This window comes from Callospermophilus lateralis, chromosome 10, assembly GCF_048772815.1.
Source record: "Callospermophilus lateralis isolate mCalLat2 chromosome 10, mCalLat2.hap1, whole genome shotgun sequence".
In the NCBI taxonomy this organism is placed as follows: domain Eukaryota; kingdom Metazoa; phylum Chordata; class Mammalia; order Rodentia; family Sciuridae; genus Callospermophilus; species Callospermophilus lateralis.
This window is the reverse complement of record NC_135314.1, coordinates 52,565,703-52,581,133: the sequence shown is the minus strand read 5'-3', so window position 1 is coordinate 52,581,133 and position 15,431 is coordinate 52,565,703. Positions and strand designations below refer to the sequence as shown.

The following is a 15,431-nucleotide window of genomic DNA, read 5'->3' as shown; positions in this document are numbered from 1 at the left end:
TCCAAATTCCCATCTTTGATCTTGATCTCAGAAGCTCTGGGAGTGTCAGCACCCAGATGTAGGAAGATCCACCCTGCGTATGCACAACTGAAGAAGAGGATGATTGGCTCAGCCAAGGCAGAGGTTGAAGACATTGTCCTTTGAAGCTCTATCAGGTTGTACAAATAACATCAGTCTGAAGTTCCTGAAAGGATGCAGGCAAGAAGGAATCAACCATCCACTGTGAATTGTGTTGATGTTAAGGTCTCTCACCTTGGGGCCCTGCTGAGCCACCCAAGTAGGGCTAAGACAGGATGGGAATTATGAATCTGATGTGGCTGTGAGGATGCATGCATCTCTGTGTGTGTGCTTAATATGTCTAAAATTCAATATATATATATATATATATATATATATATATATTTTTTTTTTTTTTTTTTTTTTTTTTTTTTGCTGGACTGAGAATTGAACCCAGAACTTTGTACATACTAAGCACATACTCTACCACCATCACCAGCCCTTAATCATCTTTAAAATCTCCATTAATTGGGGCTGGGGTTGTAGCTCAGCAGTAAAGTACTCGCCTAGGACATGTGAGGCCCTGGGTTCAATCCTCAGCACCAAATATAAATAAATAAAATAAAGGTATTTTTTTTTAAATCTCCATTAATTGTATGAAGGTATTAGTACACAATGGATCAGGCACATTCCAGCCATAACCCTGAAACTAAATCAGCCAACAGAGAAATGTGAGACTAACACAGCAGGACTCCTTGGATGTCATGTGGGATATGATGTGGTGTCTGGTTTTCAGGACTCTGGTTTTCAGGACTCTCTGCCTGCTCAAGAGCAGTGCCTCCTTTTGTCCTTGACAATTCTGTCTGTCCATCTTTACCATCCAAGGCAGGCCTCCCATCCCCACCCAGAGAGGAGAGGGTGAAAGGGTGTTTTGAGGGATCTGATTCCTAGAAGCTCTGCTAGTTTGTTGCATAACAGGACCATGCTCCTGAGCCCTGGGAACAGAGGAACCACTGAGTCTGGAGGCCTCTGGTGCTTCCATCTCTCTTCATTGACCTGGGACAATGTGGGAATGGATCAGGATCAATCCTAAAGTGGGAGAGCAGGAGGTCCTTTGACTTCTAGTTTCTCATAAAAGCAACTATGATCTCACAGTTCTCACCACACGAGCCTTGGTCTCCCCTGCCTGCCTCTGAGCAAGTCATTCCCTCTGCTGGGGCAACCCTCCCTCCCCTTTTTACTGGGCCAACTTGAAAGAATCATCTCAGATGCAACCAAAGCCTTCCTTGATCTCTCCCTGAAGTTCCTACCGATCTCTCTTGCATCCTGAGTTGAACTCTGATGTAGTCTTTGCCATATAATATTCAAATTATTGATAAACTTGTTTCCCTAACCTGATCATGAGCTCTTCAGGAGCAGGGCAGGGTCCAAGGGCAAGGACCATATCTTGGTCACCTTTAGATCAGATTTGCAACATGTGTGGCAGTGCCAAGCACATAGTGGGTACTCAATATATACTCTCTGTAGAACTCTCCTCAACACTATAATGAAAAGGAGACTGATGTATTAGTCTGCTAGTGCCGCCATAACCTCAGCACCATACAGTGGGTGGCTTAAATGACAGAAATGTCTCTTCTCAAAGTTCTGAAGCCTAGAAGTTTCAAGATCTAGGTGATAGCAGATTTGATTTCTATGAAGACCTCTCTCTCTGGATTGCAGATGAATGCCTTCTTGCTGTCCTATATGACTTTTTTCTCTTTTTTATTTTTTTATTTTTGTTATACATGGACACAATATCTTTATTTTGTTTATTTATTTTTATGTGGTGCTGAGGATCAAACCCAGTGCCTCACATGTGCGAGGCAAGCACTCTGCCACTGAGCCACAACCCCAGCCCTTCACATGGCCTTTTTCTTTGTGTTCACACAAAGAGAGAAAGAGATCTCTTCCTCTTATAAGGACACTAGTCCTCTTGGAACAGGGTCCCACTTTTTGTGGGGGTTAGTACTGGGGCTTGAACTCAGGAGCACTCAACCACTGAGCCAATCCCCAGCTCTATTTTTGTATTTTATTTGGAGACAGGATCTCACTGAGTTTCTTAGTGCCTCACTTTTTGCTGAGGTTGGCTTTGAACTCAAGATTCTCCTGCCTCAGCCTCCTGAGCCAAGCAGCTGGGATTACAGGTGGATGCCCCCACTCCCTGCTAGGGTTCCACTTTTATGATCATTTAACCTTGATTATCATGTTAAAAGCCCATCTACAATGTAGTCACTTTGGGGATAAAGACTTCAACTTAGGAATTTGGGGGAAATAATTCAGTCGATAACAATTGATGGACTTGAGTTTAGAAGATAAAAGGTCAGGTGCTGACTGCACCTTAACCTAACTTGTGTGCTTTGGGGTAAATAAATTTGTTATTCTCTGAGAGCCTTGACTTCTCTATCTGTAACATGTGGCCAAATTTTATGGAGTTGTTGAGAGGCTGAAATTATATCATGGCTGGAAAACATTTTATGGTCAATATAACATCACAACATATACATTATATGTTTCTATCCAATAGTGATGACTTAGTTATTCCTTCCCTTACTGTATCATCTTAAAGTATACTATGGGATTTTAAATGCATTATATCATTCTTCCTATATGCAAGGATTATTGGTGATATCATTATTACAGGAATACTTAAAAGGGAAGTTTGTTTATAATTCATATCTACTACTTTCAGAAAGGGATCAGGGAAGCTTATGATAAAATCACCAGTGCATGAAAGAGTATTACCTGTCACTTCTCACACAGGCTGCAAAACAGGCCAAGGAAGCTGTTGATGAAATGAATGACCACCAAGAGAAGCTGGAAGAGGCTGATGCACAGAAGTGTGGAGAAGAAGGACACATGCCAAACGACAGCTTTAGAGGGCTCCCGACAGACAGAGTTCCAGAGAGAATGGTCATATAAATAATTCCTACCCCAAAAATAAAAATAAAAGGGTCAGGAGTAGGGGAATAAGTATATCCAATAAAAATCTGGGACCTCGCCTGGCTCAGGACAAAGGACTGGATTTGCTAAGGTGACTTTTACCACTGCACTTAAATTTCTGAGTATCAGAGGAGGGAGATGCTAGAATGTGTGAACAAAATGAGGTTTTGTTTGTTTGTTTACCATGGATTGAACCGAGGGGTACTTAGTCACTGAGCCACATTCGCAGCCCTTTTTTATATTTTATTTAAAGACAAGGTCTTGCCGAGTTGCTTAGGGCCCCACTAAATTTCTGAGGCTAGCTTTTAACTTGTGATCCTCCTGCCTCAGCCTCTCAAGCTGCTGTGAACAGGCATGCACCACCATGCCCAATCAAAAATGAGTTTGTAATTATAGTTCATTCCATCTCTGTGTTATTCTCCCTCCCTCCCTCTCCCCAATCCCCCTGCCTCTCTCTCGGAAAAGACTTCAATTCCACAACTCTATTTACCTGTTATGCATGTCTTTGAATGGGTAGCCATATTTCCAAGCTTGTGTCTGATTGAAGAATGAGAGGTCAAACATGCAAAAAGGACCATCTTTCAGGGCTACTCCAGAAGTGATAAAGCAAATCAAGGCTCCAAGCAAAGCCAGGCCACTTGAAAACAGAGCAGTGAGCAACTGTAGAGGGAGGGAGGAAATAGAGTTGACACAGCAGCATGGCTAGGTGGTTTTAGGGGTGATCTGGACAAGTCTAACTTATCTGGTGTTTGGTCTTTCTCCCATCCTATCACAGGGGGATAATTCTACCCATGACACCTCCTTTAGAAGCATGACCAAGATGAGGTGTGTGGTGAGGGGTCCCTGGGTAGAGCCAGGAAGGGAAAGGGGAGAAAGGCCCCAAAAAGAAAAACATAGTCACTTGGATTTGGGTCTCCCTGACTCCACTGGCTATTTGGAGCCTTTCGTATTGGCATGAAAACCTTTGTACACAGAACTGGGTATGGAGGCACCTGCCTAAAATCCCAGCTACTCAGGAGGCTGAGGGCAGGAGAATTGAAAGTTTCAGGTTAGCCTCAGCAAATTAGTGAGACCCTGTCTCAAAATTTAAAAATAAAAAGGCTGAGGATGTAGCTCAGTGATAGAAAGCCCCTGGATTCAGTTCTCAATACTGAACATTTTGTACACAGACTGTAGTCATTTGGCCTCTGGGTTAAAGGGGCAGACTGGTCATTGCCCACTTCTTGTAACAGTGGTCTACTTTATGCTTTGAATAAAACAGTGGTCCACTTTATGCTGATCTGCCACTGCAACTTATTTTTAAAGCAAACATGTTTTTTTCTCTTCCTCTCTCACTTCTTCTCCCTAATCTCTCTCCCTTTCTCATCTCAGGGGAAACAGGATTATATTTCTTCCTCATCCTAGACAGAGTTATCTGTCCTTTTTTTTTTTAAAGAAAGAGAGAGAATTTTTTTAATATTTATTTTTTAGTTTTCAGCGGACACAACATCTTTGTTTGTATGTGGTGCTGAGGATCAAACCCTGGCCGCACGCATGCCAGGCGAGCAGACTACCGCTTGAGCCACACCCCCAGCCCAGAGTTATCTGTCCTTGAGCCCTCACCTATCATAGGAATATAAGTAATCTAGACTTTGGGAATGTCATCAGCGGATCTCAGAAATGACTACCTCCCAAATTAACAAGTGAATTACAACTCCAACAGAGAACATGTAGAATGTGGCCTTCGAATCACCTCTTCAAAAGCCACCCCCGCCCCCAATTCCTGCTGATGGGCAGAATCACAGCCTCTGGACAGGAGTTCCCTGTGTTTCTCCTGTGCTAAAAGAGCAATAAAACTTCTTTTTCCTTTTTCTCAAAACCATGACCTTATTATTGGATTGGCATCAGAGACAAGGACTGAGCTTTCCATAACAGTACTTACAAACTCAAGATGAATTAGTCTGATGTAAACAGAGGGCAAGTTTTCTCAAATTGTGGTCTCTGAATTTGTTTGCAATCAAAATCTGGGGATGGGGGTTCAGTAGTCTGTGTTTTAACAGGCCCAGCAGAAGGTTTTTCTTTTTTTTTTCCCCCAGTGCTGGGGATGGAAGCAAGGGCCTCCTACATGCCAGGCAAGCACTCTACCACTGAGCTACATCCCCAGGTCCCCAGCAGAGAATTTTGATGTAAATTCAAGGTTAAGAACTACTTGCCTACCGCAAAGCCAGATATGACTGAGAACATGGTGAATAAAATACCTAGGTCTTTATATTTATTTCTTTAACATATAACTGAATCAGTGGGATCCCAATATGTAGACTGCAGGTATCAAGAACAGGGTGCAAGATTATAGGCCTCTGTATTAGAATCTAGTGATTTGATAATCTCTAGACAACCTTCCAATTCTAAGAAAATAAACACATAGTTAGATGAATAGATGTACACCTACCACTGTAGCACTCAAGTGTTCTACCACTAAGCTACATCCCCATCCCTCTAAGAAAATATTAATTAAGATAGCCAGGAAACTTTCTGTCAAAGACACCTGATTACAATGTATAGAACTCATGTCCATATTGTTCAATAGGCTAAAGAAAATTACAGTTTCTCACATTGCTGCCTACATTTGTGGTTCATTAAGCACTTCCTTGACTTGATTGACTCAATTTTAAGATGAGGACGTAGGACTGGAAAGGTCAGACAACTTTACCCAAGAGCTTAGAATTATGAAGGACCTGATTTAAAGCTTCAAGACTGAAATTGCCCCTTGACTACTCTGCTTCCAGAGTAAGAGAATGTGTGAACATTCCAGGTATCAGAAGAATGAAATCCAGTGCTTACACTTAGACAGGGTACACTTTTACTGAAACAGCAATATCTCCATCCCATCACAGAGATGAGGGTAGCTGCAGTGAGTACCTGGAGAGAGGAAAAGAATGTTAAGAAGAGACTGGGTAATTTACATCTCTGCTTCTAGCTGCTGCCTATAGCCATTGAAATTGACCATACAATTGAGGGCTGGCCACTTCACAACAACTCAATTGTCCTATTGGCTGATTGTCCAGACCTGGTTTGGGATGACTGTCCTGATCTTATGTTATGTGAATACTAATATTCACAACAGCTTGCCTGGATCCAAGCTAAAATCCAGCAACCCTTAACAAGTCCTCGTATCCCTTGTAGTGTCTATGGGCCCCAAGACCAGCTTTTTGAAACAAGTTTGTTGTACTTTTTTTCCCCCAAGAATCAAAACATTCCTCCCCCTCTAAGACAGAGACCACACATAGGGAAAAAGGGCTAACACACACCTGGGACTTAACTCATGGCCTGACAGCCATTAAAAGATAGTACAAGTTTTTCCCTCTGCTCTCCCACATTTATCCCCCACCAAAAAACAAAACAACAATAACAACAGCAGCAACAACAACAACAACAAAAAACAATCTTATCAGCTTCAGAGACCAAGTACATCATTAGGGCCAGGAAGCTCTTGCCATGACTCCCCAAGGACAAACAACATAAAGGATTAAAAACTGTTGTGGAGCCACCAAAACAACAAATTCCCAGGGCCCTTAACTTGTAACTGGCCATGATTTGTGTTCTCTTCTATTTTCCACCAATGTGTTCTCTGAACAGCTATTGCAGTTCATCCTTATTACAAGACAGAAAGTGATACAGAATGTGGCATCCTCAGAATCATAGTGCCCACATAGGAAAATAAAAATGCACCTTTGAAATGTACTTAAAGACAATGAAGATTCCTAAACCTTCTCTACCTCCTTGCAAACAGTCCTTTCACATGAATAAAACTCTTTCCCTTTCTTCTGAGGCCAGCCTGACACTCTACTGTAGGGGCTGTCTCCCTTCTCTTAAGAGAAGCCCTAATTGGAAAAAAAAAAAAGAGAGAGAGAGAGAGAGAGACAGAGAGACAGAGAGAGAAGCCCTAATAAAAGCTTTGACTATATGTTATCTCACTGACTTGTGTTCCTGTGTTTGTCATCGCCACCACCTTCCAATTCCACCCCTGGGGGATGTTTGGGGAATTCACACTCAGGGAACCACACACACTTACCATGAGACCTCCTCCCCAAAGCCCAGAGCCCAGCATGGCATGCCTGCCAATGAGACCCCTCAGCAGATAGGTCACATCCCAATTAGGAAAGAGGAGTGCCACGTTGGCCCCAGCAGCAAACAGGGCTGCAGTCCCCAGGCTCAGCCCCAGGATGCGGGAACAGGTCCTCGAGCATGCCATCGTACAGGAAGGGGACAGCATCCTGGAACTAATGGAAAGAGAATCACAATGGAGCACAAGGTACAGGAACCCTCAGAGAATGTGGTGAGGCGAAGAAAATAGAGTGCCAGGGTCAGTCAAGGAGAGATGAGAAATTTCCTTAAACACTCTCTCCTTTATAATTCTTCCCTAATGAATAGGATTTAATTGCTCCATTTTCTGCCAACTCCTTCGTACACACATACACACATTTCACGTTCCATCATATTTTGTTTGCTTTGCCTGTATCACACCCAGTGATTATTTCTACTTGGTAAAGAAAAATACATTTTTAAAAGTGTCACCATACCTTGTCTTAGCAATTTTTTTTTTTTTTTGTACTGGGGATTGAACCCAGAGGCATTTTACCACTAGGCCACATCCCCAGCCTTTTTAAAATTTTTTATTATATTTATAATCCTTCTGTCTTAGACTCCCAAGTTTCTGGGATTACAGGCATGTGCCACCACACCCAGCTTGTCTTAGCACTTTTGTTCAATATTGTAGAAGAAATCCAATCTAGTACAATAAGAAAATAATAGAAGCAAAATCTGTACCAATAGGATGGGGCCAGGTTTGTAGTTCAGTGGTAGAGTGCTCGCCTACCATACATGAGGCACTGGGTTCAATCCTCAGCACCACATAAATGTAAAATAAAGATATTGTGTCAATTTTAAAACTAAAAAAATAAATATTTAAAAAATATACACCAATAGGAAACAAAGAAATAGCATTGCCATTATTCACAAATAATATGATCACACATACAGAAAAATCCCAAGCAAGCTACCAAAAACTAGTTCCTAGAACTAATGGGGAATTTATCAAGGTCATAAAATAAAAGATTAATATTCTATTGTATTTCTATATACAAGCAAGGACATATTGAAATTTAAAAGATATAATAATAATAGCATTAAACATAAGTACTTTATAAGTTTGACAAAATATCTGCAAGATACATATACTCAGAATTGCCAAGAAAAATTAAGGAATACCTAAATAAATGGAGAAATATACCATGTTCATGGATCCAAAGACTCAATATCATTGACAAGTTAATTTTCACTAAGTTGATGCTTAGATACAAACAGGCAAACAAACAAATATACATATTTTGTTTTAGAATGGCAACAAAACAGAATTTTAAATTATTTTAAAATCTTTTAAATTTAGTTTCTCTAAAGCTAAGTTTCCCATTAAAGGGATATACTTTTAGGATGTATGACCACTTTTTAAAATTAAATCATGATTGCCTTGGGAAAAGAAAAAGGAGTGTTTGTTTGTTTGTATGTTAGTAGAATTTTGTTATAGAAATTGACAAGCTATAACTGGGTTTGTAGCTCAGTGGTTGAGTGCTTGCCTCACACGTGTGAGGCACTGGATTTGATCCTCAGCACCACATAAAATAAATAAATAAATAAAACAAAGATATTTTTAAAAAATAACAAAAGAAATTGACAAGCTAAACCCAAATTAGATAGCAATACAAAGAACTTAGGTTAACTGATACAATTTTGAAAAAGAACAAATTTGGAGAACTCATACCATGTGCTTTCAAGACTTAACATGTGATTTCAAGACTTAACATGGCACTGGGCAATTGTGGCTTAGCAAAGCCAGTTAATACTATTACTAGCCTGTGACAGTGGCTTCCCCTAGAGCTTGTAGACAAGGGTATTATAGGATCAGAAATTAACATTGTAATGAAGAATGATAAGAAATTGTTGTTATGTTCTTAAACTTGATGACTTTGTCAATATGGTGCTGGAAAAGATCACTGAGTTTGAAATCACACCAGAAGGAAGAAGGATAACTAAACCAGATCAGATTTTGCTAAATGTAACAACGCTGGTTCCTGGAGGAAAAGGACCTGAAGTAACAAACACATTTTCTTGACTTATGCTAGATTTTATTTTGTTTTAGAATGGCAACAAAACAGAATTTTAAATTTTTTTAAAATCTTTTAAATTTAGTTTCTCTAAAGCTAAGTTTCCCATTAAAGGGATATACTTTTAGGATGTATGACCACTTTTTAAAATTAAATCATGATTGCCTTGGGAAAAGAAAAAGGAGTGTTTGTTTGTTTGGTATTGGGGACTGACCCAAGGGTGATTTGCCACTGAGCTCCATCGTAATCTTTTTTTATTTTTTATTTTAGGACAGGGCCTCACTAAGTTGCTTAGGACCTCACCAAATTGCTGAGGCTGGCCTCCAATTTGCAATCCTTCTGCCTCAGCTTCCCAAGCCACTGGGATTATAGGTGTGCATCACTACATCTGGGAGGAATTCATTTTTTGAAAACCAAAAACTTAAGGTGGTTTTTGTTAACTGTTAGAAAAAAAAAGACTTATTATAAAGCTCTAATAATTAAAATAGTAAATTCATGACATAAAGAAAGGTATATAGATTACTGGAACAGACTAAAGAGTTCAGAAATAGACCTCCATGATAATGTAAATGATTTTTTGAAAGGATGATAAAACAGTGGGAAAAGGATATCTCTTCAACAAACAATACATAAACAAACAAACCAAAAAATCCTATATCTAAGATATTTAGATAAGGGATGTGGCTCAGTGGTTAAGCGTCCCTGGGTTCAATCCTGGGTTCCTTCCTCTCATCCCTTCCCCTCAACCCACCCTACCCCCCAAAAAAAGAAGAAAGAAAGAAAGGAAAGGAAAAGCTGGGTGTGGTGGCAGGTACCTGTAGTCCCAGCTACTTGGGAAACTGAAGCAGGAGATTGCTTGAACCCAGGAGTTTGAGGCCCCCATCTCAAACACACACACACACACACACACACACACACACACACACAAACACAAACACAACTACTATGCACCCACTGGAATTGTTACAATTAAAAAGTTTGGCTCCACAAGTGTCAGTGAGGGAGTGAAGAACTAGAATTCTCATACATTGCTGATAAAAATGCAAATATATCACTTTGGAAAATAGCTTGACAGTTTCTTATAAAGTTAAACGCTTACTTATCGAATAAGCCAGTAATTCTACTTCTTCATGTTTACCCAAGAGAGGATGTGAGGGTGATCTGGCTGCTACATCTCTCACCCCATTCACTGCCAGGGTTGATTCTGCTGATTCTAGCTGGCTGGGAGGTGTCCCCTTCCTCCCTCACCACTCCATGTGCATCCTTCTCAAAGAACCATTCTTTGGTCAAAAGTATATGAGTAGCTGCATTCCCCTGCCTCCAAACAAGCTCTCAAGAGAAATGAAAGAACATGTCCATATAAACAACAGTACCTGAATGTCCACATCAGCTTTATGCACTGTAACCAAAAATCAAAAATATGCAGACAACCCACATGTCCATCAACAGATGGACAAATGGAGAAACAAGATGTGGTACATTCATACTATGGAATATCATTCATTCAGGAAAAGAAAGTTCTGTATCTATGCTGCAACATGAAAACATGCTGAATGAAATAAGCCTACAAGAAACATAATGTATGACTCTACGTATATGAAATATCCAGAATTATCAAATTCATAAAGACAAAAGTAGATTAGAGGTAACCAGGGTCTGGGGAGAAGGAGTGTGAATTATTTTTTAATAGTTAGAATTTAGCAGTTTATTGTTGGGTTAAAAAAAGTTTTGGAAATAGCTAATAATGATGTTGTGTCACTTAAAATGACAAATTTTAATGTTATATATTTTACCATGATAAAAAAATCACTTTAAAAATTAAAAATAGCCCAAATATGCATCAATAGATGAATAGAAAATTTTTGTTGTATCCATACAGTGGAGTGCTAGTACTAGGTGATAAGAATGAATAAACTATTGCTACACAGGGGCATTATGTTAAGTGAAAAGAACCAGAGACAAAAGACTACTCATTGATGTGAAATTCTAACAATGGCAAACTAGTAACAGAAAGCAGATCAGGGGTTGCCTGGAGCCAAGAGGATTAATATAGGAGCGTAAAGAAACTTTTTTTCCCACCAATTCTGGGGATTGAACCCAGGGTGCTCTATCCTGAGCCACATTCCTAACCCTTAGTGTGATAGAGTCTCATTAAGTTGCTGAGACTGGCCTCAAACTTGTAATCTTCATGCCTCAGCCTCTGGAGTTACAGGGATTGTAGCCATGCACCACTATACCTGGAGAAAATGCGTATATTTAGGTTATAGATTTAGAGGCTTACTCTTCTCTCTCTCTCTCTCTCTCTCTCTATATATATATATATATATATATATATATATATATATATATATATACACACACACACACTCACACACACACACATCTATATATATATATACACACCTACATATATATAGATAGATATAGATATATAGGTATATAGATATATAGAGATATAGAGATCTCTCTCTATATATAAATATATCCCATTCATATATATATGAACACACATCTTTATATATATATATATTTCTAATTACAAAGGATTAAACATAATGTATAAAATATATTTGAACTTGTAGCTTGAATGGGGGTAATTAAACAACAAGACAGGGACCACAACAGGAACAGAAGATTAATAAACCTGATATCTTAGCTGGAAAAACCCTGAAACTTAACCCTCTAATCTTTCATTCCTTATTAATTGGCATTTTTTTTTTATCTTTTCTTTTCTTCTTCCCTCCTATATTCTTCAATAACTTTAGCACAGGGACCAGGATGACCATAAGACCAGGGTTCACCATAAAACCCAGAATATTGATACATAGCATTTCCAAGAAAAAAATCAAATAACTACTGATCCATATCTTCCACAAGGAAGAAATTCCTTGAAAAAATGTCACACTCAGGACCAGTGAGAAACACCATATCCTGATAAAAAGCTAGCCCCTTCTTTTGTTCAAGGAATAGCTTTGTCCCCTCTCAATCAGTGCTGACGCCCCAGTTAGAGCCTTGCCTGTATATGCTTACAGCACTCAGCTTGGTGTTGTTGCTATCCTTTCCACACAGAAAGATCCCATCTCTTGTAGCAACACTGATGTAAATATAACCAATTTGCGCCCCCTTCTGTACTAGGATTTGAATCCACGGGCTACCACGGGGCTATATCCCCAGTCTTTTTAATTTTTATTTTAAGTTGCCCAGGCTGGCCTCAAACTAGCAAAACTCCTGTCTCAGTCTCCTGAGTTGCAGGGATTACAGGTGAGCCCCACCACAACTGGCTAAATATAACCAATTTTTAAAAATAGGTCATTACCAATAATACCCCTCAAGCCCCAATTGTGCCCTCTCCAATCCTTCCTAGGAATAACTATCCTAAACTTTTTTTCACTACTTTTTAAAGTCAATTTTACAATTTATAATCTCATTTTTTTAAAATTGTAATTAGCCTAATGTTTTCTTTTTGTCCAAACTACAGTTTATGTAAAAAGTCTGGTGCCAGGCAACCATTAAGCAGGCCATCGTGTTTGGGGTATGCTGTGCTCTCTTCTCTGCCACCCTAATCACCACAGTCCTTGGTGACCTTTGCTCCCCCTAATCTGAGACTCATCTCTTACCCTTCCCCCCAAACAGGGAGTTTCCTGCTGTAACTTTCCTCTTTTGTCCTGATGAGTTACCTTTCCTGCCCACCCCCTCCATGGGATATTAGCTTCTAATGGATGTCTCTCACAGTGAGTGGATAATTTTGTCCCCTATAAAACGAAGTTTAAGTCTTGGCAGAGGGGAGAGGCACACTGGGGGAGCAGGGGATAGATATAAAGAAACAGTGGTCCCTACCCTAGGAGTAAAGGGGCCTGGAGGGAAGGGTAGGGGGCAGGAGTTAGGAACGAAGGTGTCTCAGCACCCCCAGCTGGCCATTGACTGGAAGTCCTGGAGTCAGTTCCCTTGCACCAGCTGCCACCTCCTCAGTTACTGTCAGAGTGTGTCCTAGTCCTAGTGTTTCCTTCAGATCTGGGAAGCTTCCCTCCCCAGGGAGGCTTGTCATTGAGTACAGAGCTCTCCATGAGTTTCCATGGAGGAAATTAACCATTGAGGGTACTAACAAGTAATGACATTAATCGGCTGCCCTGACCAATGACTGACTTTGTCGGGGGCCTCAGTAAGATTGGTGCACAGTTGTCCTTTCAGTCATGCGCTGTGGACCCCAAGCCAGGAGGTGCTTTTAGTCAAGCGTACCTTCAGCACTTTATAACCACACCAGCTCTGAATGAGGCCCATCTAGATATCAAGTACCAAAATCACCCTGAGAACTCCTGTGGCAAATTTTCCTATTAGGAAAGTCATAAGGGGGAAACTAAAAATGATGGATACCCAAAGAGAAAATTAAAGACAAGGAGTGTGGCCTTTTGAATGAGTGGAATTCAGAGATCCCTGGCTGGCCTGTCCATCTGATAATAAAGTACTCGCTATGCCTATTCCATGGGTGTAACTTAGTTTAAATTTCACTTCCTCTCCCTGACTAGACTCTTAGAAATCACATTCTGAGAAATCCTTCCAAAACTGTGAGCAGGATATTGGCAAAAAAGTTGGCTAATTTTTGAAAAAAAGATTTTGTATGGTAAAGGAAGAATTTTCCAGGATGGAGAAAGGGAAGATAGAACAAAACTGAAGATGGAAACAAGTTGTAGAATTGTCTGAGCAAGTGACAGAAGGTTCTTGAAGGGGCTGGGGATGTGGCTCAAGCGGTAGCGCGCTCTCCTGGCATGCGTGCGGCCCAGGTTCGATCCTCAGCACCACACACAAACAAAGATGTTGTGTCCACCGAAAACTAAAATAAATAAATAAATATTAAAAAAAAGAGAAGGTTCTTGAAGGATAAATATTACAAATATCTGTATGATTAAGTGTGGGTATAATTCAGAAGTTGTGGAATTCAGAGAGCCCTGGCAAGGTCAGAGACCCCAAGGTCAAAGTTTAACATACTGATGTGAAACCAGAATGTAATTTTCTATGTTCGAAGCCACAAGGTTTTCACCTTTTAGCAACACTTGCAAGAAACTGGCTTAAGAGCTAAAGATTTTGTGTTTTATCTAGACAACTAGAGACAGGGTCTCACTGAGTTGTTTAGAGCCTTGCTAAGTTGTTAAGGCTGGCTTTGTACTTTTGATTCTCCTGCTTCAGCCTCCTGTAATCCACTGGCATTACAGGAGTGTGCTACTGCACCCAGCCCAAGCTTGGCTAATTTTTTATATCTATAGAGACAAACAGGATCACAAGGTAAAACCTTAAAACCAGGCTGTCAGGGAGGCCCTTGCTCGAACCTAAGATTCCAGCTGGGTGAACAAATCATAGGCCCATGTTTGGGCAACAACTAAGTGATCAGCTAAATCACACGCTGCAAATTCTGTGTGTCTGTTTCCCTCACTCCTATCTAGCTAGCCCTTTCTTTCATTCATTCATCAGTCTGGTATTTACCAAGTGACCACTATCTGCAGACTCTGTGGTAGGGGCCAAGGAGGTAATGGTGGAAAAGATGCAGTTCATTTTCTTGAGAAAACAAAGTCTAGTAGGGACTCTGAAAGGACAAGAAGCAATGAGAATGAAGTGTGAAAAGGGCCAAGTAAAGTGTGTGACATAAAAGTAATGGAAGTACACAAAGGAACATCTAACCCTAGCAGAGGCAAAGCCTCCCAGAGAAAAGCTGTTCATACTAAAACTGACTGACAATGAAGCATTAAACAGGAAAGTTATCCTAGCATTTGCAAAGGCCTGGAGTTGAGGCAGGAGAAGTGAAGTGAATTGTCCTGACTGGTACAGCTGCTCAGTGGCAGAGAGAGGGCTCACTAAGTTGGATGTTTGTGCTCGTCCTAACTGCTAGGCCCTGCTGCTCCCTGGCCATCACCTTACAGGACCCTTCAATCTCTGCTTACCTGAATCTGCTGGCAAGAATCAGGATGGGAGAAAAAGAACCCAAGAAGGATGCCCTCTTCGAAGTGGACCTTTGATCCTGCAGCCCCAGCTAGGACTTCTGCAGGGACAGATTTGGAGTTTCTTTTTTCAAGACTCTTCCTAGGAAGGCCAGGGAAGCTCTGTATATATATGTAGAGGTCACCCAGGCATGTGTGTATATGTGTGCCCCCGCTCCACTGCCCACAGGCCTCCGTTGAAGGAACTTCCTGTCCCTGGAGAGCCCTCTCTTCGTGAGCCATCCTCAGCTCATTTTCATGTGACTCCAAGGAAGGAAATCGGAGGCATGGCCTCATGAGCTCAACTGTCTTAATGAGTCACTGAATGCACCCATGGGAAATACTTCAC

General features: G+C 40.6%; 1 protein-coding gene and 1 pseudogene across 2 annotated transcripts; one reads left to right on the top strand and one right to left on the bottom strand.

Annotated features, from left to right (window-relative positions):
* Positions 1-2,781: 2,781 nt before the first annotated feature.
* Tm4sf19 (transmembrane 4 L six family member 19) lies at positions 2,782-7,228 on the bottom strand. 2 transcript variants are annotated; one of them, XM_076868757.1, is made up of 4 exons: positions 7,028-7,228; positions 5,797-5,874; positions 3,467-3,636; positions 2,782-2,962 (listed from the first exon to the last, which is right to left on the bottom strand). In XM_076868757.1, exons 1-4 carry the CDS (start codon positions 7,226-7,228, stop codon positions 2,782-2,784), a joined length of 630 nt encoding a protein of 209 aa, XP_076724872.1. The 2 variants fall into 2 exon arrangements, with proteins under 2 accessions (XP_076724872.1, XP_076724873.1); XM_076868758.1 differs by lacking the exon at positions 5,797-5,874.
* A 1,703-nt stretch (positions 7,229-8,931) lies between these two features.
* On the top strand, positions 8,932-9,124 carry LOC143407821 (U6 snRNA-associated Sm-like protein LSm5 pseudogene; annotated as a pseudogene).
* The last annotated feature ends 6,307 nt before the right edge of the window (positions 9,125-15,431 follow it).